The sequence below is a fragment of the Gadus chalcogrammus genome, chromosome 8 (assembly GCF_026213295.1).
Source record: "Gadus chalcogrammus isolate NIFS_2021 chromosome 8, NIFS_Gcha_1.0, whole genome shotgun sequence".
NCBI lineage: Eukaryota > Metazoa > Chordata > Actinopteri > Gadiformes > Gadidae > Gadus > Gadus chalcogrammus.
The window spans coordinates 23,322,233-23,347,444 of NC_079419.1; the positions used below are offsets into that span (position 1 = coordinate 23,322,233).

General features: G+C 43.7%; 3 protein-coding genes across 3 annotated transcripts; 1 reads left to right on the top strand and 2 right to left on the bottom strand.

The window, feature by feature from the left end:
- Positions 1-268: 268 nt before the first annotated feature.
- On the bottom strand, positions 269-3,367 carry LOC130387950 (patched domain-containing protein 3). Its single transcript, XM_056597242.1, has 4 exons — positions 2,639-3,367; positions 2,444-2,565; positions 2,207-2,352; positions 269-1,773 (listed from the first exon to the last, which is right to left on the bottom strand). The coding sequence occupies exons 1-4, from the start codon at positions 3,359-3,361 to the stop codon at positions 269-271; spliced, it is 2,496 nt and encodes an 831-aa protein (XP_056453217.1). The 5' UTR covers positions 3,362-3,367.
- Positions 3,368-5,033: 1,666 nt separating this feature from the next.
- On the top strand, positions 5,034-10,270 carry rab18b (RAB18B, member RAS oncogene family). Its single transcript, XM_056596768.1, has 7 exons — positions 5,034-5,228; positions 5,554-5,609; positions 5,991-6,052; positions 6,261-6,333; positions 7,625-7,743; positions 7,908-7,974; positions 9,488-10,270. Exons 1-7 carry the CDS (start codon positions 5,161-5,163, stop codon positions 9,658-9,660), a joined length of 618 nt encoding a protein of 205 aa, XP_056452743.1. The 5' UTR covers positions 5,034-5,160; the 3' UTR covers positions 9,661-10,270.
- A 2,411-nt stretch (positions 10,271-12,681) lies between these two features.
- Positions 12,682-22,387, bottom strand: LOC130387591 (homeobox protein Mohawk-like). Its single transcript, XM_056596767.1, has 5 exons — positions 21,847-22,387; positions 21,254-21,413; positions 20,462-20,609; positions 19,980-20,318; positions 12,682-12,840 (listed from the first exon to the last, which is right to left on the bottom strand). Exons 1-5 carry the CDS (start codon positions 22,194-22,196, stop codon positions 12,770-12,772), a joined length of 1,068 nt encoding a protein of 355 aa, XP_056452742.1. The 5' UTR covers positions 22,197-22,387; the 3' UTR covers positions 12,682-12,769.
- Between the last annotated feature and the right edge of the window lie 2,825 nt (positions 22,388-25,212).

A 25,212-nucleotide genomic window follows, 5' to 3' on the forward strand; every position in this document is an offset into this window, starting at 1 on the left:
TTTTTAAATAAACAAGATATTTGTTACAATGGCCATTATTGATTTAATTGTGAAACTATCCTTAATGTAATGAAGTCTGATTAACTATTCTAGTTAATCAGAGGTCATTATGGTTAACTAATCATTTGGCTTACACTTGCACAAAATCTTCATAGCTTGGCTGGCCCCAATGGGAATCAAACCCATAAGCTTTGCACTTTTAATGCCACACTCTTCAAGTGGAGCCAGAATATACTTTCAGTATTATTTTATTATATTATCATTAATATCACAACTTCCTGCATGCAGTAAAAAATGTTAGAAACACAGGGATGAACAGCAGGCCATGGAGCAGCCCAAACACAATGACCAGAAACATGACCTTGAAGAAGGTCCTGAAGATGTAGCTTCCAGATGCGGACAGCACCAGCACCCCCAGGATGGTGGACAAGGCCCCCTGGAGCACGAGACCGCCCGACTGGGCCAGGGCCTCCACCGCCTTATCATTCGGAGCACATTTGGCGCTGCAGACAAAGGAGTAGGAGATGTGGGTGGAGAAGTCTACAGAGAAGCCGATGCAGATGACAAGGTTGATGGCGGAGATGGAGTCCAGGCTGACGCCCCACAGGGCCATGAACCCAGCCACGCCGACGAGGACCGAGCACACGGCGAAGGCCACCCACAGGCAACATACCGGGTTCGGTATTAGTATGAGCGAGACCAACAGCATCATGGCCACGGCCACGAGAACAGTCTTCACAGTGTGGTCCGTTATGATGGCGTATTGGTCATAGTAAATAAACGCAGGGTGGTAGACCAAGAGCTCCACCATGCAGTGTTCTGCTGCTCTCCTCAGACCAAGCAAGATCTCCTTCTTGGTGGCTATGTTAAGGGTCTGAACAAAAAAACGAGAGGCGTGAATCTCGTCCATGCTGTAGTTGAGATCTTGTCTGAAGATGGGGTTGAGTTTGAGGAAATTAGGCAAGTGGCTTAGAAACGCCTCTTTAGAACTAACGTTGAGGTTGGTTTCATTTGCGTACAGCTTAAATGACAGGAACCAAGCCGATGTGCTGTTGACGTAGCTCAAGTTTTCAAAATCAACGAAACATAACATTTTTTGTGCCTCTTGGCTCCAGTAGGGGAAAGGCTGCTTCACAGCCACCATTACATTCTGACCATACTCTGAGAAGTGCTGTCTCTGGTTGTTGTAGTAGCGGATGATGTAGGAATCATCCAAGGCCAGGTGGCTGACATCAAGCCCCTCCTCCAGTGTGGAACAGCCGTAGATACCGCCAGCCAGATACCCAACATAAACCATGGATACCAACCCTTTAGTCCACGCCTGTGTCACAAACGGTCCGTAGAACTTCTCAAAGAATCGGCTCACTGGGTCGGCCTCCTTACCTGTCGCCCGGTCGTAGCTCCCGCCAACACAGCAGAGGCCAAATGCCCCTGACCTCCCAGGTGGAAGTTCTTCGGGGATCTTGCTGCAGATCAACCAGTGCCTGTTCTCAGCTTCCCTCTGGCCATTCAGAGCCAGGAATGCCCCCAGGAACGTGATGTTGTACAGGTAGCAGAACACCACAGCAGCCCCGGCGTAGAGGCTGAAGAAGCGCACCGAGCCCAGCGGCGAGCAGCAGCCCATGAAGAAGGCCAGAGCGTCCGTCAGGCTGGTGATGGTGATGGAGACGGCCGCCATGCCGTACGTACTGGCCAGCCGGTCGGGAGGGCTGTCCATTACCCGCGTCCTCTGCCAGCAGGACACCATGATAAACATGTCGTCGATTCCGATACCTTAATGTGAAAAAAGTCACAATTTAAAATTGTCAGTTATTGTCTGAAACTATAGGAAATTGAAATGATTTGTAGGGTTACAATTTACTACTGAGACCTACACACGACAATTAAGAATCACTCACAGTACCTTTTGGCTGGAAGTCAAACACCTTCCACTACTTTATGCTGACCCCATTATTCAGTTCTTATCTTTCTTAAACTGGGTGGTTTTACAGGACCCCTCCGACCCCAGGACCAGGTTAATGCAGAGCAGCGGTTCAATACGGTCACATTGAGCCCTCTCGCTTCACGCTACCCCAGCCGGCAACCAACCTGACTCAGGCTGGGTGAGGCTGAACCACACGCACTCCACACTGCTGTTGGACATGGGTCCTTCCTTAAAAAATGTGTCCGGTGGTTTTGGATGTGTTGATGCCCATTAGAACCTTACCCAGAATCATGAAGGGACAGGAGGCCACCGTCATGACGAAAGGACAGCCCAGGAAAAGCAACATGCCGAAACTGCTCAGGACAGCGAGTCCGGTGGACAGAACTCCAACGCCTCCCACCCAGATCTTACTCCGCACGTTGTCCAACCTACATCAGTCAGTGACAGAATTACAGTTCAATATTGCAGTTTTTTTTCTACCTTTGATTATTTTGATGAATTAAGTAATGCGTTACTAACCTCCAACAACATAGGACTGTAAATAAGATAGTAATGGCATATGTGATGGAGAACAGCTGGACGATTGAAGCGGGGGTCTTTTCAAATTCCCACTGCATTGACATGGAAGTGGTGTGTGATACCTGGAAAGATATATAATAATTAACACATACCACAACATACAAAAAAGGTGGTCCAACACTACGATAACCATACCTTAATCTTTTTCATAGACGTATTGGACATCAGAGCCATGAAGTCCTTCAGCCAACGATCCGATACCATCTTATTATCCCCTAGTAAAAAATAACTTAGCTGAATGGCTTCAGCACTTTGGACAACCCTGTTCCCTTTGTTCAAAGAGACACTCCCTAGACTAGTGTACAACGGTACCCTCCCAAAACGACCGTCATACCACGGAAACGTTAAATTGATGAGTTCCAAATTCCTTGCATTGTAGTTAAGGATCTTCAGGATATCATTGGAGTAGCAGGCTCCCCTCGCCACCTGAGCACACAGATCTGCATATTGAAATGTTTGGTTGTCCATCTCCACCGACATATTCCTCACGTGTACATCCAGGTCAAGGATCTCCTGAAGGGACTCTGCTGTGAGGATGTCTCTTTCATGGGTGACTATGAAGGTCCCATAAGTCCCAGCGGTGCTCAGCCTCAGACTGGAGAACATGGATCTGTCCTCTGGGAAGGTGTCTTGAATGTACCTCCTCTCCGTCTTGGCTGCTCCGCTCGCAGGGGTGAACTGCTCCTCTATGTCGTTGGACAAGCGGTTCTGCACGAGGTAGAACCTGCTCCCCAGCCCGGCTGAGAGCATCAGAGGAGCTGTGAGGAACCACCAGGGATGGCTGCCGATGAGACGACCCAACGCACAGAAGAAGATGCGCAGAGGTCGTTCCAGGCAGTCTGTGTAGCATCGGGCCATGAGGAAGAACAAAAGAAACCTAATAGAATATAACTCTGAAGTGCAGAAATAATGTGTGCTAATGCTCTGCTAGTGCTGATGCTTGAAGCTCTCCACCCCAAAGACTGAAGAACTCATGGACATGATTTAAGCTGCTCATTTATTTGCTGTGTGTGTGTGTGTGTGTGTGTGTGTATGTATGTATGTGTGTGTGTGTGTGTGTGTGTGTGTGTGTGTGTGTGTGTGTGTGTGTGTGTGTGTGTGTGTGTGTGTGTGTGTGTGTGTGTGTGTGTGTGTGTGTGTGTGTGTGTGTGTGTGTGTGATTATCTAATACATGGGTAGATCCCCTAAATGGGTAAAGGTGTAATTATCAGTAGCCTAACTGAAAAGACAATTGAATACTTGTGCTATCCAATGGCTGACTGGTTCCATTCCCCTGTGTTACTGGTGTTGTGTCTCCCCCCAGCGGGCCCCGAGGCTGCTTCCTGGGCTCCGGGCCCCTCAGATCACTGCAGTGTTTGTAATGCCTTAGGCCGCACCACAATGGGGGCTTGTGGTTGGATGGTTTTCTCTTTGTTTAGGTCGGATAAAGCGGACTCTTTGTTTAGTATAAGGAATGGGAGAATTCCACCTGTGTTTCAGGATGAAAGTGGAAAGCGATACTCAGGATAAGCCATGTATAGCATATCTTTCCGATTTTATTCAGTGAAAAACACATTGTGTTACAGAAAGGCAAATTAAAGACTTTTTTATTTGCATGACAACATTATTGCTGGGGGTGACCATGTTTTATATTGTAAACCAAATGGGCATGTAAACCAAGATGTTCCGTATGAGGATGATTCTGTGTAGAGCCTCATTATTGTTGATTTAATACATTTTTTTTAAGGGTGCCTTTACATTCATAAACGATACACGTGGTTTCAGCAGTTACGTAATCGTCTTACAAAGTGATTGTAAAATGTATAAAGTAGTTACATCTTTGCAGTAAGGAGCAATTATACCCCGCAGACCAACTGATTCTTCAGCAAACAAGAAGATGGTTTTGGACTTTAAGCCAGGGGTTCCCCACCTTTTTTGTTCCAAGGACCGGCATATTCATGAAAGGATTTTGAGGACCAGCAGTCGTTTTATTGCATTATTTTAAGATGCATCATTTTAAAACGAAAGATGTGGCTGTTTTTCAAGATGTTTTATTTGTCATATTCACAACAATTAAAGCAACACTATTGAAATGCTTGAGTCTCAGGCTCCCTTCAACAATGCAATAATATAAAAAGTTGAAATTGAAGTTCAAGAGTTCTATTGGACACATACAGATAGAAGAAATGCAACGATATGAAAATTGGCTGCGTCTTCTAAGACACAGTGTGTATTTACAGTGCTTAATTTACAGTGGTTTAGTTATATATTACGAACTAGGTGGCAACAAAGATTGTGTGAATTGAATACCAATATGTAAACTTTCAGAACATAAAAAAAAAAAAAAAAACTTTTTCTCCACTACAAATAAGTGTATGGAGTCTATGTGTTGGAGGAAAGAACATGACTCGTTTAGCCTCCCTTTTTTTTTTTTTTTCTAAATACTTCAAGGCCCGGTTCTAACGGGTATCCCCCGTTAGAAACGCGGGTTGGGTATCGCTGCTTTAAGCGACTAGGACCGGCATGACGTCACATGCGGTTTGCGGGCGGAAGTGGCTCAGAAACCATCTGGAGGCTCCGGATCACCTGCTAGCTGCTCCTCCGCTCCCCGAACAACACGTTAACACAACACGTTAACAAACCTCAAAGCACTGCCAGAGGTGGTCTATAGTAACACTATGGACGAAGACATCCTGACAACCCTCAAACTATTGATTATTGGCGAGAGTGGAGTCGGGAAATCCAGGTTGGAAACTCGGTGGCTAGCTGGCTAGCTGTTTTGTTGACATTGTGTTGTGTTGTGCACTCGTCCTGCTGTCCGCTCCTCCTCAGGGCTTCTGTGTACAGACATATGGAGCCTACATGTATTGTGTGGGATAAGAGACTGATCTCCACTGTCTGCAGAACTTATAACGTGTTAACTAAGTTGTTACAAGTCAGATAGTTTATCAAGTTGTTTAATCAAGTAAACAAAGTGAAAGTACACATTTTGTTGGAATGCCTATCAAAACACGACACGTTTATATCATGTATGAATCGCTATTAACCAAAATGCCTTCCCAACCCTGTAGTCTCCTGATCAGGTTCACAGATGACACGTTTGATCCAGAGCAGACAGCGACCATAGGTAACAAAAACACACACACAGGACCATATGTAACCCACACACACACACACACACACACACCCGACTATAGGTAACGCACTCGCACGAGACCATAGAACACACACACACACACGCACACATGACCATAGGTAACACACACAAGACCACGTATATTAAAACACAAACTAACACACACAAACACATTCATCTCGCCAAAAGTAAGAGGTATGTTTTGAGCAGTGTTAAGGGATCATTCAACTTTGATAACCCTTGATGTGCTCCTAGTTCTCACCCATATGTATTCAAATGTACCAAAAAAATACAATAGTAACTCTCCTCTAGTGCTAACTACACTTCTTAAAACTCTTATGTTCTCTAAGCATTTTACTTGTTTATTTGAAGGCGTGGACTTCAAAGTAAAGACAATCGCCATCGATGGAAATAGTGCAAAACTTGCCATTTGGGTAAGATGAATTCAGATTCTTGTTACAGCATTACTGACATCATAATCTTTGGTCATAGTGAAAAACATATTGAAGTGCAACATCTCGCCACTAGGGGACAACACAGCACAGTACTGTAAACAAAAAGTGAGCGATGAGTAAGAAGATATGATTGGTCACTGGGTAAGATATCCACCCTCCTTTGTTTTTGTTGTATGTGTTTTTATAGGACACAGCTGGGCAGGAGAGGTTTCGCACCCTCACTCCCAGTTACTACCGTGGTGCGCAGGGTGTTATTCTGGGTGAGTCTTCTGCCATCGGAGCTAATGAAACCATACCTTACTCCATATCCAAAAGGATATCTCTCTTTGACCTGCTTTGTCCAGCTAGAGTTAGTGTCCCCACATGACTCTATAACAGTGGATATTATTCACTGTTACTGTCCCCACGTGACTCTTTATAACAGTGGATATTATTCACAGTTACTGTCCCCACGTGACTATATAACAGTGGATATTATTCACACTGTCCCCACGTGACTCTATATAACAGTGGATATTATTCACAGTTACTGTCCCCACGTGACTCTATATAACAGTGGATATTATTCACAGTTACTGTCCCCACGTGACTCTATATAACAATGGATATTATTCACAGTTAGTCTCCCAACGTGACTTTTTATAACAGTGGATATAATTCACTGTAGGGCTTAAGAAAGCTTGCTCACTGTATCATGTAGTGTGTTCCCTCTCCTCTCTTTCTTCCGTCTCGTATGGAATCGTGTGTTACCTGTTGTCTCTGTTGGTTCAGGTGTGTTACCTGTTGTCTCTGTTGGTTCCAGTGTGTTACCTGTTGTCTCTGTTGGTTCAGGTTTGTTACCTGTTGTCTCTGTTGGTTCAGGTGTGTTACCTGTTGTCTCTGTTGGTTCCAGTGTGTTACCTGTTGTCTCTGTTGGTTCAGGTGTGTTATCTGTTGTCTCTGTTTGTTCAGGTGTGTTACCTGTTGTATCTGTTAGTACCAGTGTGTTAGCTGTTGTCTCTGTTGGTTCAGGTGTTTTATCTGTTGTCTCTGTTGGTTCCAGTGTGTTACCTGTTGTCTCTGTTATTTCCAGTGTGTTAGCTGTTGTCTCTGTTGGTTCAGGTGTGTTATCTGTTGTCTCTGTTGGTTCCAGTGTGTTAGCTGTTGTCTCTGTTGGTTCAGGTGTGTTACCTGTTGTCTCTGTTGGTTCAGGTGTGTTACCTGTTGTCTCTGTTGGTTCAGGTGTGTTATCTGTTGTCTCTGTTGGTTCAGGTGTGTTACCTGTTGTCTCTGTTAGTTCCAGTGTGTTAGCTGTTGTCTTTGTTGGTTCCAGTGTGTTACCTGTTGTCTCTGTTGGTTCCAGTGTGTTACCTGTTGTCTCTGTTGGTTCCAGTGTGTTACCTGTTGTCTCTGTTGGTTCAGGTGTGTTACCTGTTGTCTCTGTTGATTCCAGTGTGTTACCTGTTGTCTCTGTTGATTCCAGTGTGTTACCTGTTGTCTCTGTTGGTTCAGGTGTGATACCTGTTGTCTCTGTTGATTCCAGTGTGTTACCTGTTGTCTCTGTTGATTCAGTGTATGACGTCACTAAGAGGGACACCTTCACCAAGCTGGAGAACTGGCTGAACGAGCTGGAGACGTACACAACCCGGAACGACATCGTCAAGATGCTTGTTGGCAATAAAATTGACAAAGTATGATTTATTTTCCTACATACAGCATTACTTACTGCATGAAACATATTATTTTTATCAATTTCTTAACTATATAAGCAATAGAATATCTTTTATCATTTTAATTTATTGTATCTGTAATCTGAGCCATTTATTTTACGTCTGATCTTTTCTTTTCTTTCCAGGACAGCCATGAGGTGGACCGAAACGAGGGCCTGAAGTTTGCTAGGAAACACTCCATGTTATTTATCGGTACGTGTCTCTCTATCCCCAGAGACCACCATGGGTGGGTTAGCCTTTTAGGGACTTCTTCAATGGTTTTTAAAGGGACACTGTGTAACATTTTAAGTAATTTATTACCTCAATTCAACGTATTCATTCATAAATAAGTCCTCATTGGTGTAAAATTATCTCTGCCAAAAATCTCACTTATCCTCCTGAGCGAAGAATAATTAATATGTAGTTACATAGGACGGGTAAGCTTCATGGAGGCTTCCATGTTCTTCCGGTCTATGAACTGCCGAGAGGGACAAAAAGCACTACGTGGTACAGGAAATGCAAACGCGTTTTCACTCTGAGCCAGCGTGAATGATGACTGAAATAATTCACTATCTTGCTCAAGGAGTAATTACTCATACATCATTAGCTTACACTAATGATTCAATGCAGTTTGAAATTTGTTTGAAATAACAAACCTCATCATCACTCGAATGACTCGATGAGGTAGTATTGGATGTCATGACACAGATTCTTGGCACATACTGCCCACCGTAGTTTTTGAACAAGCGAGCAATATCAGTTTGAATGCAATATACAATTGTACCACTAGATGGGAGTAATTTTTACACAGTGTCCCTTTAAGTCTGTGAAATTCTATTTTTATGTTGATGATTGTTGTCTGCCTGCCTAGTTTATTCATCAGATCTCCCTAGGAAATTACACGCATCATTTTAGTCCCAATAGGCCAAAATAAAGAAGATAAACAATACGTTATTTACATTTTTTTGTCAACATTTTGAAGTTGTATACAGTACGTTGAAAAATATATCTAATCTCAGCAGGGGTTGCGTACATCACAGTGAATTAGCTTTAAGTGTGTTCTGTACCAAAGCCCAGCGTCCATCCCTCAGACTGGGGAGAGAAGACGAGGAGACATTAGCCCAAGCTGCTCTCACTTTAGTTCAGGTTTGTTGCTTTGTTTATTCAGCTCTGGCAGCCCATCACTCTCTGCCATCAGCGGCTGGAAGACTCTCCACAAGGAGCTCATGTTGGAATTAAAAGGAGCGGGCTGTCTTTGGTTTATCAAACCACGTCTCTACACGTGTTCCCCATTCCCCCTCGGTCCGCCCCGCTCCGGGGAAATTAGGTTAGCCTCTTCTGCGGAGTTTCCATTTTAGAATGAGTGAAAGTGAAGAGAAAAAAAAACCATCGGTGGCCAGGACAGAGAAGATGTCATGGGGTTTTAGGGCCTTTACTGCGTGCACCCGTCGTGTTTCCACAGGATGTCTTTTAGCAGCTTGGATGAAGTAATCTCGTACCATTTTATGACATCTTTGTCAACGCGTGTCCATCATAGACGAGTCCAAATCAAATGGGTTAGATTTGGTTATTTGGATCTTGCAATCACATTTGACTGGCTGACGAGACAGCTGTGTTTCCTTGACATTTATTGGAAATTTTAGAGAAGTTCTCCTAATCATGAAACTTGTTTATCTGTTTTTATTGTACTGTATTGACATTTGTTGATCGACCCACCCTGTTGCAGAGGCCAGCGCCAAGACCAAGGACGGTGTCCAGTGTGCCTTTGAGGAGCTGGTGGAGAAGATCCTCCAGACACCAGGGCTGTGGGAGAGCGACAACCCGGGCCAGGGGGTCCGCCTGGGGGAGCAGGAGCCGCGGGCTGGCGGGGGCTGCGGAGGGTACTGCTCCATACCCTGAATACCACCGACCTACCTGGGGCAATGACCGGACCGGACACAGGAAAGGCAACCGAAAGGTGGGGGGGGGTTGGGGGGGGAGAAGGAGAGAGAGCGAGGGAGAGCATAGTCGTACAGGTTCTGTATTGAAGGATCTCATTGATCGAAGGCCTCAAATCTTATCCGGTCAGGCGAACTTTTGCTGTTTGCACACTTCCTGTTAACTCTCGTTTGTCTTGTTTTTTTGTTCTTTCACAGTTTTTTTTTTAACTTCCTGGTCAACTCTATATCAAAAGATACAAAAAACAACTCATGACAGGAAGTGCATTATTTTAATTAGTCCACCCATGCTAGATGATTGTCATCTGGTTTCCATTCATCACGTCAGCAACAGTTACTCTTATTTCCCCCCATTTTTTTTGTTCTTGCTCAAACTGCTGCAAGATAAGACTTAATGTAAAGCGGCTATATCATGCGGCAATTTGTAGGATACAGTGCAGGGCTGGGAACGGTAAATCCAATAACAATATCTAAAATCCTGCAGGGCTTGGGCCACGGCTCTCATGTATGTATGTATGTGTGTGTGTGTGTGTGTGTGTGTGTGTGTGTGTGTGTGTGTGTGTGTGTGTGTGTGTGTGTGTGTGTGTGTGTGTGTGTGTGTGTGTGTGTGTGTGTGTGTGTGTGTGTGTGTGTGTGTGTATGTATGTATGTGTATATATATATATATATATATATATATATATATATACACAAACACTTGGCGAGAGGCTGTTATACCTGGAGATTTGGCTCTTTTAAGATGACCCTTATATCAAAGGGAGGCCTGTTTTCCTTTTCATTTGAAGCATTAATAGATTTTATGCATAGACCCCCCCCCCCATTAATATGTATACCAAATCAGCAGTTTTTATTATCTTTCTTATGTAATTAGATCTATTTACTCATGATTTTCATTATTCTTTATTTATACCATTTTCTGTACTTTGATGTCTCATTGCAGATTTGCTGCCACGCAGTTCTCTAAAATCGACTCAGTATTTGGTCAGGAGAGTATGCATACACTAATTTTGGCAATTTAATTCAAGAAGCTTTTGCAGTAACACAAAGCCTCTTTACTCACTGGCACTTTCTCCTTGCGTACCCCTATCTACTCTGGCAATTACAAATGGCCTCAAAAAAAAGATTATTGATTAAACCTATTGGGTAAAGACATGACACTCTACCGTTGTAAGTCAATATTCTATCAGAGGCACGTCTCAGTAAGTTTCCTCGAGTATCTGTGCCACCTGCAGTTATTTCATGGTCACTGTACTGCAACATGTTTTCTTCATCATTTCTATTCGTTTTTGCTGTTGGCTGTTAAACATGTAATATATGAAGGGTTTGTTTTTTCTTTATAGGTTACCAGTGTGCTCTTTTCTGCATTTTAGTTGAGTCGAATACACTTAAAATAAAGAATTGCCTTATTATTCCATGACACGTGGGACCGTTATGATTAACTGCTATAACCTGGACACGTCTGTGTTTCCAACCGAAATAAAATAAAAATGCCTACCGTAAAAAACAAACATCTTTGTAACAACAACAACAAAAACACCCAAATGGTTACCTCTGGACAGCCGTAGACTAAACATTGTCCTGGACTAATCAGGCTGGCCTCTGCTCAGTGTGTCCGTGCTAACCAGAAGCAGCTTGCGGCGGACGGACGGAGTGAGGCTCAGTGTTTCCACTAAAGCCTTGCAGATGACTCTGAGCCGGCTCCACGTTTTTCGTGCAGAGAACATTCTTCAGTCCAAATGTCACAAAACAGGCTGGAGCAGGGACCCCGAAGTGGAAACCTTCTGGTTAGTATGTCTCCCAGCGCGGGCTGCCAGAGGAGTGTGTGTGTCATTAGGGGACGGTGGCTGTTTGTGGCGATGTGGGACGGTCCCCACGTGTCACCAGTGGCTTATCGTGTTCTGGGGCCCTGCTGGATTCAGGGGCCCTTTTGCACGGGATTCTGAGGGGAGGTTAGACATTTCCCACGGTCTCGTTAATTATTTAAAACAGATGAAGAACTTGAAGGTATGATGTTTGCTTTTCGAGGTAATGAGGGCCAAGAAAAACAACTGGTTTTGTGCTTTGAAAGGGCTCAAATTAAACTGTAAATGTGTAGACTTGGACTCTAGGGAGAGCACACTCTCTATAAAGCAGCCCACACTAAAGTCAGTGGGTCCTTACAGTGTGAGCCCCGCTATATGTTGACGTAGTTCTGGTGGTGGCATGGGTGTTTCACTCCCAGCTGAAGACTTCTTGGTTCTCTAATTATTAAATAGTAAAAGTAATAGCCGGCCATCTAAAGAACTAAATGTTTTAAGAAAGAGTCAACTATCTACAACTAGAGTCCTTATATGTTTACTAATGTATTTGTGTTTTCGTTTACGACTGCATCATAGTGCCCTGATTAATTAAAAAAGCTGTTACTGTAAGATGGTATTGACATGGGGCTGGATCATAATGATCATGAATCATAAAGGATAACCATGCAGATTGTTTTCACAATTTGTTTATTACAATTGTACCTTTAAGTATAAGTTTATCATTGGATAACATTCCAGTCTCGTGAAAAGTTAATATAACTTACATCATCAGAGAGAAATGGAAGAAAAATAAAACTGCAGAACATTTCATTTTACAATTTAAAGATATCAAAGTTTAATAATGTTATAGAAATTAACAATATTAATCAAGACGCAAGGAGGAGTGTTTTCCATTCCTGCCTGTACATAAAATGATAAACCTTGACGTGAGACAATACATCTAAATGCTATAAGCGAGGGCGAACCTGACCAACAGCTTAAAGCTGTTAGCATGGGCCAAGCTAACCAACTGCTACACTCCGTTAGCCAGGGCTAGCTTGACCGTCTGGATTTCAAGGATGTGAGAAGACTTCTGGATGATGCGTCTGGTGAGGGTGTTTCCCACGCTGATAATGGAGCCCACAGTGCAGCTCTGCCACGGGCCTCCAGTAGGGCCCAGGGTGCAGGCCTTGCCTACACTATTGGTAATTGCGCTACTGGTAGGTCCCCCGGTGCAGCTCTGTCCTGGGGTGCTGGGGGACAGACACAAATGCTGGCCCTGGGCCAGGTTGGTCAGAGCCATGGCAGCGTGGATCTCTCCCCAGCCCTCCCTCTCCTGCTGGCCTCGGCCCCGCTGCTGCTCTCTGAACCACACAACCAAGGAAGAAATAAAGTGCAATGAATACCAGAGTGCCTAGCAAGAATTACATTCAACAAAAAGATATTTATCGGCAAATAGTCATGCCCTCACTAATACTGGGTGGGGAAGAGAAAAGACTACTTTATCCTGCTTGTTGGTTTATTATTATTATAAATAGAGTTTTTCGCGCGTGCATTGCGTGCGCTCAACCTCTAATTGTAATTAGACCCATAGCAATTATGTGGAAACCCCAGGCGATAATGTAACAAATTTCTGAGCGCATAATACAACATTTCGCCTATAATGTTACAACGTATAACATTCGTTCACAACAAATTACTCTTAAAAGCAGTGCTAACATTAAAATATTTTTTAACCATTCAGCGAACAAAGGCAACAGGCTGATTATCATTTAGGGGGCAACTCAATGACATGCATAAGCGTCATCAACACGCCCACTGAAGTGGTGTGAGAAATACCAACTACTCCTTATTCACATTTAAGGTAATTTACATTTCCTACAGAGAAAATACTACCTCAGAGGTATTATTATTCAGAAGATTTTCAGGTTATAAATGTCAGGATATGTTGTTCACACATACGGCCCATCAGGAAAATATCAGGGCTTACACGTGTGTCTGAAAGCAGCTAGTGTGTGAGCATTTGATTACATTATCTAATTAGTCAATTTATGGTAACAGGGGTAATTGTTCAATGGAAAGTGCAGTATACTATTCATACAAATAAATTATTATATAATAGCTTTTACTGTTATTCAGGGCTGAAAAGTGCATTGACATTTTAAAATGCAAGGAAACTACTATTGGTTAGTTGAAATAATAATCATCATTGCGATTAAACATCTCTTCCAGTGTCCTGGCCAAGACAAAGACAGGCAGCAGTAGCCTACAGTCACACATAGCATACACACACAAAACATAAGAAAAATTGAACGACTAAAACAGTCCGCAGGGGGGGGGGGGATTTCAATATCGCAAGCCACTTTGGGAGGCTCAAGGAGGAGAATAGTATTAAGTTTGCGCAACAAATTGTCAAGACATTTCGGGAGGCTCAAGGGGAAGAGTAATATTACATTTGAGCAACAAAGTGTAGTGTTGGGGTGGAGTCTATAGACATAATTCACCATACTGTGTTATTGTCATGTTTTCGTTGCGTTATAGGGACACTGTCTCTTTAAGATCACGTGACGTGTGTTGATATGCTGGTCGGCGCGATGTATGAATTTAACGTTTTTTATATGACAAAATGAACGACCTGCCTTTGCATGTCGAGGTGAAAAATTGTCTCGTCCCTTCTTTTATCGCAATTTCTACAGTCTATAGACAGGATGTCTTACCTGGGAAAGTTTGTCGACGGCAGAGCCGTTATGTTTAAAAACATAACGTCTTACCTGGGCCCCGTTTCCCGATAACGATGGATCTTCGCTCGTACGATCATTCTCCCGATGGATCTTGCGATCCATCGATAATTTCTTTGTCGCGTTTCCCGAAACTCCTCTTAACGTGAACGCGCATTCGCTGCACTCACGACGTCGTAGGATTGTAACTGTCTACTGACACGGTGCTGAAATGGGCTCCGTAGGAGGGGGAGACGCAGGAATGTCGCAGGAAAATTGTGTTAAAAAGGGTTAAAATATATCCCCATCAAGGACAACAGCAGAGTAGCCTACGAAAAAAATAGACTGCAATTATATGAATGCTAAAGACATTAAAACACAATTGATTAGGCTTAAACCGACATATATCAGTCCTAATCCTGAATGCACTGTGCGTTTCACGGCATTTTCCCCCCTGAAATAATTCCATATGACAAAAAATTTAAAATAGCTTGTGTGACAACTACATTTATCTTAATGGGCTGATTTCTGAAACATGCTTTGCGCAGCAAAGAGAGCCGACTTAATCTGATTCCGCATAAGGGTTTCCTTGATTGATAATTTGATTGGCTATAAAAGCCCCTCCGGAAATAGGGTAAGGTATGTATTGATGAGGAATACAACGAAGCCCACCGTCTGGCCCGGTGCATCGTTGAGCGCACGATCGGGAGGTGGAAGTTGCGCTTTAGATGCCTTCACAAGTCAGGCGGAGGGCTCCAGTTTTCGCCGGCCAAGTCATGCGCCGTGATATGTGTGACGGCTATGTTGCACAACATTGCAGCTAAGGCTGGGGTGGCATTGCTTGAACCGGAGGACGCTGAGGAGGATGACGACGAGGAAGATCGGTGTGAGGACGGCCTCCCTCATAACTACGCGGCTGGTTTTCATGCGCGTCGAAGAGTGATTGAGACTTTTTTTTAACCCCCTCCACTCTCCCACATGTCACTAAACATTCCCGTCAACGTGACCAATCCCCACCATATCCCAGCCTTTTGCCTGCTCCTTTGCTTGTTTTTTATAATTTATTTTATTTCTTTATTTTTAATTTATTTTATTTATATATATATATATTTTTTTTTTTTACATTATTTTATGCTACGTTTTATGAGTAGCCTATGTCAGTCTGCACAAATCCCCCCACTTTCTCTCACACATTTTGAGTGCCCTGCCTGCGCAAACATTTTCTGGACTGTCCCGTTTTATTTTGGCCATTTTAACATCTTTGTTAATAAATTAATTCATAATCTTTATTAATTACCAAACTAAGAACATAAAGGCGCAATGCGTTTTAATAAAACGCATCCAATAGACGGAATGTCCGATGGTGACGCCACTGAGGCTATAGCTGACGATGCTCTTAGCGTCCTACGAGTACCTACGAGCACCCCTGGAGTACTCGTTAGCTACGAGCGTTTCAAGACGTTCGTTCCCAACGATGCTTTCGGGAAACGCGGTGAAAACTCTACGATGCCCTTTCGACGCACTTCACGATCCACTTAGGCTAACGACGCTTTCGGGAAACGGGGCCCTGGGCAAGTGTCGCTGCCTTTGTCTTGACGTGCGGTGTGTGCTCGTGTGTTTGCAAGCGCACGAGTGTGTGCGCTTCCATGTATGTGTCGCTGACTTTGTCTTGATGTGCAGTGTGTGCACGTTCGTGCGCATGTGCGTGTGTGTATGGTGTATGTTTGCGGTGTGTATGTGCATGCTTGCGGTGTATGTATGCATTCGCGCATGTTGTGTGTGTGTGTGAGTTGCAGGCTGCTTGGCACATGCGCACGTGACCAACTTGAGTAACTGGTGTGACAGGCCTGCTATTATAGTAGCAAGATATATGAGAACATGAATCAGTGTGATACCATGAGTTCATGAAAGGAGTTGAGGATGAAAGAACAATGACAAAAGGACCAAAATCACGATCTGTTGTCTCACATAAATACACTTACAGATCACGTTGGGTGGGGGCACAGTTGGTTTTATCTGAAAGAGAAAGAATCCCAGAAAACCAGTCACTAGTGTGTAGGACGTGTTTAGGGACTCAAGAGAGCCTACAATTGCACAATTGGAAAAAAACAGATCACAAGATTACACAGTGTTTGAGTGTCTCTATGGTCCAACCGTTTCTATGTGTGTGTGCGTGTGTGTGTGTGTGTGTGTGTGTGTGTGTGTGTGTGTGTGTGTGTGTGTGTGTGTGTGTGTGTGTGTGTGTGTGTGTGTGTGTGTGTGTGTGTGTGTGGCAGCCTATGTGAACCCTTATGGTCTTGCATGTGTACATATGTCTTCCAGGTTGTGTGTGACATTGCCAGAGAGAGAGAGGCTTAATGTGGGGGAGAGGGGCGGTGCAGCCAAACCAACGCAATTAGGAAAGAACATAGATGTGTATCTGTGTAGTGTTGCATAAATCTTCACTGGATTTACTCTGACATGGTCCCCAGGACCCTCCTGGACTAGTAGCAGTGAAGACCTGGCCTGGACCTGCAGTCCCCACCAAGCCCCCCTGGGGCCCGCTGAGATGTACAGCTTACCTCACATCAGCTGTATGTGGTATGTGTGTGTTGGAGGACCCTAGGGTTCATACAGTCTGGAGACAAGAGGGAGGATCAGAGTGTTTTGCTATAAGGCAAGTTCAGGGCTAGAAATGGCTACACCAGAACTCATTTGTGTTCAAGTCAACTTCAAATCATTCTCTTTTTAAAGTCAAAAGCGGGTTGACTGTTGAGTTTCTTGCCAAGAATGTACAAGTGGATAAGCCATCAAGATTTAAGGTTTCTATTGACCAGGTACCAAAGGAAAGCGAACATCAATCAACTTAAAGAGCATATTCTTTCATAAAGTGTCACAAGCATGATGACATACAGTTACTGCTGCTTATAAATCATGTGAAGGCTGCTAATATGGGCGATATGATGAACATCCGCCCAAAATGTATGCTTCAATTTGGTTACGATAGAATGACTGGTGGCTTAAATATCTAGAGTCTTAATTGTAGTCGACGCTCAAGCAGGAATCAGAAACTAGAGGTTTTAACTCTTGTTTCCTATTCCTATATCCTTCACTCGTGTCACGTTGTTTTTAGGAAAACGTGCAAGGTTTACATTTGTAGTCTCTCCAGTATCAATTGTTTTCTTCAGTTGTTTTCAACCTAACTGTGAGTGGATGAAGAGTCTGCTAAAAGACTAACTGCTAACAGTTTTACCGTCAGCTAGAGCCCAGCTACAGAGCCTCAAAAAAGGCGAACGCTTTAAAAAAACGCTTTAACCAAAAAAAACGCTTTAACCAAGCAGAGGTGAGGTATGTGTAGTATACTGAATGTGCAAAAAAAGCCTTCATAGTTTTTCCCCTTGTGATTGTTTATGCAATAATTTGCACAATGACAAAAACATATTTTCCATTTTGTCTTTTTTTTGGAATCAAGCCCCTTTGTTTTATTCAGCCGTGCAGACAGAGATGGGTCTGGAGACGGTTTCTTCTGGGAATTGAATATGAGAGAGAAAGAGTACAACTTTGGACAACAAAGTGCTGATTCTCTCTCGGTTAACATTCTTAAACAACCTATCCTGTGGTTTATTCCGTCCTGAGGTAACACAAAACATCTCTTATCCACTCAAATCGACATATCTTGACTGTCACCTCAACATAACCCTGATTTATAGAAGAGCCCAGCGATGACCCTGCATGACTTCACTCAGAGCTCTGACCTATACACACCAAAATAAAATAAACATTTGGGACTTTGGCGTCGTTCAGAGAGATGCTTCATCTAACAACGTGCATATTTTCTTTCAAAACAATACGTGTGGAAAAACTAGACAAGGTATGTGTCAATTTAACTTTTCCTCTCCTCTCTCTCTGCCGCAAATGAATCAGCGTTCCTTTCCTTTAACGAGACTCCAGCCTTCATCAGGTAACTCCTGAAGGCTCCGAGAAGACCACTTGTTTTGCGCTCCAAATGTTCCTCAGTGGTGTTCACCCAACACAACTCTTATTTTTATCATATCAAAATCTGAATTCACTTTTGTTGGGCTGACAACCGACGAAAGACATGGTCGACTAGTTTTGTGAAACAATCTCTGCTTTTACTCCTTCGTTTCCAGGGTAGTCCTGCTATGTTTGCCCTCTCCTGGGCAGAGTAGAAATGTGTTATTGGTGTTAAAGCTTGTCATAGATTTGGCTGCTTCGCTTTTCCACTCCACTTCCAGAAAGGAAGTACAGAGGAGAGTGAGGCAGGGAGCTTTAATGCGACCAGAAGGGACACATTAAAATGTTACACAACATCTCATCCGCTGCCATCCTGGATATTTTGGAAAAACTTTAAATTGACAAATTACCCAAGAGCTCCAGTTAGAAAAGAGCAACAATTTTGCTCATGAAATGAACAATTTGTTCATGAATGGATGAGGGGATTCTACCTACCTACTATCCAGAAACCACATCCAAGGGAACAGGCTTGGCAGAACCACCAGGGAACGAAGAGCTGGTGGAGCTCCACTCTCACGTGGCAAGGGGAGACTCACTGCCACTCACGTGGAGTCAGTCAGCAGGCCTACAGCTGAGGTCCTCTTTTCCCTTTGGTATTACCTCTACACCAGGTGACTGTATAGTTAAACGTATAGTTTACACTACATTAAACCAGTGTATTCCAATCTTGGGGTCAGGACACTCGGGTTCACAAGATATGCATGTGAGGGACTTGGGAGAATGGTATAGATGTGATGTTAAGATCAAATAAAACAAATAAGCTTTGGATACTGGATGATCAATGAGGATCAAATCAAACCTCTAAAACAGTCGCCTGCTCGCTACGAGGAGGGGGCGTTTAGTACTCTGTCTGGGACACATGACTGACAGCAGCTCTGAAGCGGCTCTGAGAGACCTCAACATTGTCAGAACACTTGATGGCGCGAGCCTCCACTTCTCACCCTGGGCAGAGTAAGCGTTGCAGACGTCGGAAAGTTGTCCTTGAGGCAGACTGGACGTTTCCACCACCAAGACGCTTGAGCGGAACAAATGGCACATGGCTTGATATGGAAATCATATTTGTGGTGTGGAGAACTTTGCCAGCTCAAAGCAGCGTCCAACTTTAAAATGAGCATGTTCTGTGTGCATGAGGCCCTAATCGAGACTTGTATTAAAGCCCACTGGGAAATGTGAGGCGTGTCAACATTAAGTGGCAGCATTTCTTATGAGCGTTAGTTAAAGGTACCAAAGGTGTCCATATTCCAGTTCCACATTTCTGTATGACTGTCTGTCACTCTCAAAACCGAAGCGAAATAAAACTCACAAATGCCCACATTATTTTGAAGAACCGGGCTTTTATGTAGGAACCAGGTTATAATTCACTACTTGTTTGACTGAACACTGCCGAACATGCTTCATAAAGGCAAATAGCAAGTAATTAAACTATCTTTTATTTTCTAACCCGAGACTAGGTCTCGGGTTAGGGTTTGGAATGACAAACCCTAACCCGATGTCAAACCCTAATCTCCTCGCTATTGTGCTCTGGCTGATTAGATGGGATGTCTAATGGCCTGAATCTGCGGAAATGTGCTTGACTTTTGCTGCTGTTTTCAGTTCTTTTCAAGTTAAATGTAAAATCTGACAAGATGAGGCTATCTAATGGCAGTATTTTGTGACCTATAACTTCCAGATGGATTAATAGGGCATTAATTACGAGAGTCGATGTGCCTACTACTCATGTGTGTATGTGTGTGGAGAATTAAATGCAAACGTATAGGTTTGAAGTCTCTCACCCACGTGGCAGACAAACTCTGTCTCCATCTCCGAGGAGCCGGCGGGAGAGAGCGCCTGCTGCTCGCCCTCGGCGGAGCTGAACGATTCCTCCAAGCGGCTCCGCGAGCGCCGGGCCTTGGCAGCGTCAGCGGGGTGCGGCGTGCCCGCCGGCCGCCGGCGGTCGCTGAGGTAGCGGTGCAGCAGGCCGCTCTTGTACTTGGAGGGCGGCGAGAGGCTGCCGTCGCTGTGGGTGGAGTCGGCCCGACGGAGGAGCCGGTTGTCCTCTTCGTGTTTCAGGGACGAGGACCGGCTGATGTCACACTGCTGGCTGACGGCAGTCTCCAAGGGACATTCTTCATCTGTGGATATATAGATATTGTTACCTAGTATCTGCATACACCATACTTTAAGAAGTACAATTTGGAGCAGGATAGCCTCAATATTAATCAAATAATTATTAATAATAACACTTATATACATGGGTTAATTGTTGGACCCTTACCTTCAGAGTCGTCGCTGCACACACTGAGCTTCTCGGCGTTGCCCTGGATACACTGGTTGTACAGTTTGATCCTCAGCGCCCAGCTCAGGTCCGGCCGCCTCACCGTGTTCTTCAGGCGTCGCCGCGCGTTGGCAAACCAGTTGGACACCTGAACGACACACCGTGTTGTTGTGGGGACGCTACGGTGGTTGTAGTACGACCAGCCTGAAAAGCTTGTATGCTGAGGGTTGACTGATTGCCTGGTTTGTTGATTGGAAATAAATCTGACAGGCTGATTAAATCAGTCTGTCGATGGGTTACAGTCTTTGATCCAGTATTTAGCCTGTCAAGCGGGTGGTAAGTAAATGAGGTGGACAGACACATACACAGTCAGACATAGTCCTCAGTCTGCCAGACAACCAGATATACCATCGAGCTGTCAGTCATTAATAAAAGAAAACAACCAGTAAATCAGTCAGTAAGATAGAGATACAGGTAGTAATTTGGGAAGACAGATCCGTCAGTCAGCCAGATAATAAATTACAAAGCCAGTAAATCAGCCAGTGAGACAGTCAATCAGTCAGACAGCTATACAATGGATGAATCCGTCAATTAGACAGTGAAACGGACAGTCCCAGTCAGTCAGTGTTTCCCTGGTCCAGTCAGTCAGTGTTTCCCTGTCCCAGTCAGTCAGTGTGTCCCTGGTCCAGTCAGTCAGTGTGTCCATTTCCCAGTCAGTCAGTGTGTCCCCGGTCCAGGTCGTCTCACCTGGACCGGGGTCAGTCAGTGTGTCTGTGTGCCAGGTGGTCTCACCTGGACCAGGGTCATGTTGGAGCCCAGGGCCAGCAGCAGCTTCTCGGTCTTGGTTGGGTAGGGGTTGTCCCGGTGCTTGTACAGCCAATGTTTCAGGGGTCTTGCCATGTCCTGCAGGGCCTGTCTCCTGTGGCGAACTTTGACCCCGCCCAGGCGCGACCTGGAAAAGATATCAACGTAACAACGTAGAGCCTGGACACCAAAGCGACATATACCTTAACTGTTGTAGTCGTTTGAGATTCATCATATCACACAGCACACAGTGGAGGCTTGGTAAGAAAACGATTGCAGTAGGCATGAGCAGAGAATGATTTGGAATTCAAGCTTTAAACTTAAATAAGATGATAAGCTTTTTTCTCTGCAACTATACATTGATAATGCATTAATTGATTTGGAGCATGGCATTGGATCTGTTTGTTCGATTGATTAACATATAGTATCTGCTAAATGCCACTTTATGTGTAATAACAATATTACTAATTTTCATAAGTAAATACAATTACAGGACAACAAATACTTTTCATGAATAATATTGAACATGCAATAATGCCTTAAAAATAAGAGCCCCACATATATTATCCTCATCATCGTACCCATATCTCTTGCACTTTATAGTAGAGCTTTGTTCTGGTGACTCTGAGCACGGCAGCAAGTCTGACGCCTGGCTGTCTGCTGAACCAGTTTGTCCCCGAGATGCTTCTACATGGATCAACCTGGTCCTCTCCTCTTGCACTCTCCTCCTCTCCTTCTCTGCTCTCCTCCTCCTGTCCTCCTCTGCTCTCCTCTCCTCTGCTCTCCTCCTTCCATCCTCTTCTGGTCTCCTTTCCTCTGCTCTCCTCCTGTCCTCGTCCTGCGGTCTCCTCCTGTCCTCCTCTGAATGCAGGAGATTCTCGGGCTGGTCCATTCTTCTGGTGCCCGGAGCACTTCCCATAAACAGGTGCATCAGTGGACACGGTACATTCCCACTGACTCCGTAACACGCTGATCAGACCACTAATGTCTGGCCTGCTCTCTTTTGGTTCTCAAAGCACTGGGAAAATCCTCACAGATCAGAGAGAGGACTCCAGTCCCCCCAGCAGAAAAAGTCACCAACGACACAATAGAGCAAAGATCTGAGAATGTTCCTCGGGTGTAGCTGTTGAAACTCCTGGAGGAGAGTTCAAGTAACCTGCTCCATCACTGCCTATTGGCTCCTGCCGTCAGCCAATCGTATCTCAGGAGGACTCGGGGAGCGCATGCAGGCGAGAACAGGCATCTCAGCAGCAGGGGCACCAGTGGAACTCCATGTGTTGAGAACTGTAGCATTTGTATGAATACTAGCAGATGTGGTTGTTCAATTTATTAGCGCGTGTTTAATAATGCTTTATACTTAATGTGAGCGTGTGTATGTATGTGTGTCAGTGTGAATGGAAGCCAAAATCCCTGCAGTTAAGTAATACGACATGCTTCCATATTTCTTCACAAGGCTTATGAATCTCATGGATCTTGTGGTGTTCGAAAAACAGTCGCGTCAGCGAATAAAATATGTTGTGCCCAGAAATTCTGGAGATTTATGGGTGGTAATGACATGGTTCTTAATAAACCAGCAGAACCACTGAACAGCACTTTGTGTTTGTCGGTGAGTCCTGCTAAGTTCGAAGGGATATCAGTACAAATTGGCCTGTAAAATAATTGCAATGTAAACAATGGAAAATAGAAATAGATCTCTGCAGGTCTGTCCTGTGAGCCAGGTCGAGTTACCGTTTGCACTGGTGTGTGTGCGTGGGTGTCAAATGGCGTGCCTTTTTACGATGTCTAGAGAGAGTATATGCATAGTTAATGGTTAAGAAATAATAGCACGTTTTCTTGTGTGCGTTTGGCCGTGTGCATTCAGGGCACTACACTGAGCGCGCCAAGGACGTGAACAAGGTCTGACAGCAGCTCGCCGTGATGTTGTTAGTTCAACAGTAGGTAAAGATAACACCATGGAATGGGCCCAAAACAGGGGTTGAAAAGTCAAACTACTGTTCTCCAGATCATTTCATCAAGTATGTAATAATATTTAGACAAGGAAAGATCTGAAATCATCAAAATCATTTTCTTTTCATACACACAAAGTTTCACTTTCACTAAAAACCAAAACAACTCTTGTTCCAAATAGATCTGTCAACTCAATAGAGCATGTTACCTTTCTCATCCATGCCCATATGTCTCCCTGTGAGGTTAGTTCACAACGCTTTTTTCTCCTATTTTTTCAAAGCTAAAAAACACCTGGAGCAACGCGTCTCCGAAGGTGCAGTAAATTCCAGGCGAGCATTCCACGGCAGCGCTGTGAACGGGCCAGCGAGCCACGCGGTATCACAGCCCATTGAGAACGTCCCCTCTATGAGCACGCCACGCGGGATCACAGCCCATTGAGCCAGTCCCCTCTATGTGGTGCGGTCGCCGCTCCACTGTTTATATTAGGTGGGAAAACACCTTCTGACGGGAGCCTTGAGACCTCTCACATAAATATTTTGTCTTTTCGGGGGGTTCGTTTTGCATGGTATTTGCACCCTACACAGTTGGTCGTCAAATAGGTGCTTTCATACATAGCTTTTATATTTCCTGTCAAGAAGTCCCAATGAATAAAAAAAAAAGTCTGTTTCTACATTAAAAGACCATGAGTTTCTAGTAGCTAGCATGATCTAGACTTTTTTGAAATGGTACCATATTTTTTTGTTTTTTTTTAAATATTTTCTGAAATTATTTTTTAACCATCAAATAGCTAAAATGCTATAAAGTGATGGAGGCTAATATATAGTAATTCGTTTAGTTTAGTTTATTAATTTCACATACAATCGCTTTTAAAATTATAGAAAAAATTAAGTGTACAGGCAAGTGTACAGGCTTATGTAGAAACCACACCCAAAATACATTGACATATTAGTGTTGTTACTGCTCATATGCTTACAAACTAGCATAAGAGCAGATGAGCACGTAAGCGCACGCACACACACACACACACACACACACACACACACACACACACACACACACACACACACACACACACACACACACACACACACACAAGCAGACAATCATGTTAAATATATAAATCAAATTCTTGTTTTGAAATAATTGCTTTTGATAGCATGGAATACCGCAATCTCTTTTTGTATATGGTCAATGTGACAGAAGAATCAAGTACATGTTTATTTTCATACCAAAGTATGACGCCACTGTATTTGACAGAAAACTGACTGCGGGAAGATTTATACAAAGGCAGATGGAGATTTTCAGCTTCTCTAGTACAATGATTATGACATTTTGAGATTGGAAAAACATAACATCCAAATGTATACGGTAAACTTATAGATGAGAAAACACAAATGTGCAAATATGGAGAATATTTATGTCATAAATAGACAATAATTTCAATTTATAAAAAAAAGTGGTGCACTTGGTACCAGAGCTTTTGAGAAGGTCGCTAATCTAGCAAACTTTTTCTGCAGTAGCACAATTTTATATAGATACATTGAAAATGTTGGAGTTAATTAAAATTTGGCTAGCGTTATTTTTAGCCAGTATTTATTTAAAAGCACATTTGTTCAAAAAGTGAATGCCTGAAAGGACAAGGATTCCTTTCAGGAATAACTATGTAATATTTTCAGTCACTTTGAGTCCTTTTCTGTTCAAAACCATTTTTTTGTGCGGCAATAACCATAGTACGGTCATTAAGCATGTATTACATGGCTTTCAGAAGCACAGAAGTCTGAACTCCCACGTAGAGACAAATCCTTTGCTGAACATGTTTATTTTTTCGCTCTCAAAGCGGGACCTTGTGTGAGGACAATTGACATAATTTCTCTCAGGGAAATGTTTGAAGTTGGCAGCAGTGAACATTAAACAGAGTGTGGGAATAATTGGAACATGCCACTGTCTATAGTGGCGTTGAAATTAGCTCAGAGTGTGCTTTGGATTATCAATGATGCAGT

Bases quoted from the DNA above. Each gene is read 5' to 3' on its own strand.
- rab18b (XM_056596768.1), top strand. From the start codon at position 5,161: ATGGACGAAGACATCCTGACAACCCTCAAACTATTGATTATTGGCGAG. The intron at 6,053-6,260 runs GTAAGATGAATT...GTGTTTTTATAG, and splicing joins GTGCAAAACTTGCCATTTGG to GACACAGCTGGGCAGGAGAG. The intron at 6,334-7,624 runs GTGAGTCTTCTG...CTGTTGATTCAG, and splicing joins TGCGCAGGGTGTTATTCTGG to TGTATGACGTCACTAAGAGG.
- LOC130387591 (XM_056596767.1), bottom strand. From the start codon at position 22,196: ATGCACCTGTTTATGGGAAGTGCTCCGGGCACCAGAAGAATGGACCAG. The intron at 21,414-21,846 runs GTACGATGATGA...TATCTTTTCCAG, and splicing joins ATAAAGTGCAAGAGATATGG to GTCGCGCCTGGGCGGGGTCA. The intron at 20,319-20,461 runs GTAAGGGTCCAA...ATATATCCACAG, and splicing joins GTGCAGCGACGACTCTGAAG to ATGAAGAATGTCCCTTGGAG.
- LOC130387950 (XM_056597242.1), bottom strand. From the start codon at position 3,361: ATGGCCCGATGCTACACAGACTGCCTGGAACGACCTCTGCGCATCTTC. The intron at 2,566-2,638 runs GTATGGTTATCG...ATATCTTTCCAG, and splicing joins CGTCTATGAAAAAGATTAAG to GTATCACACACCACTTCCAT. The intron at 2,353-2,443 runs GTTAGTAACGCA...TGACTGATGTAG, and splicing joins ACAGTCCTATGTTGTTGGAG to GTTGGACAACGTGCGGAGTA.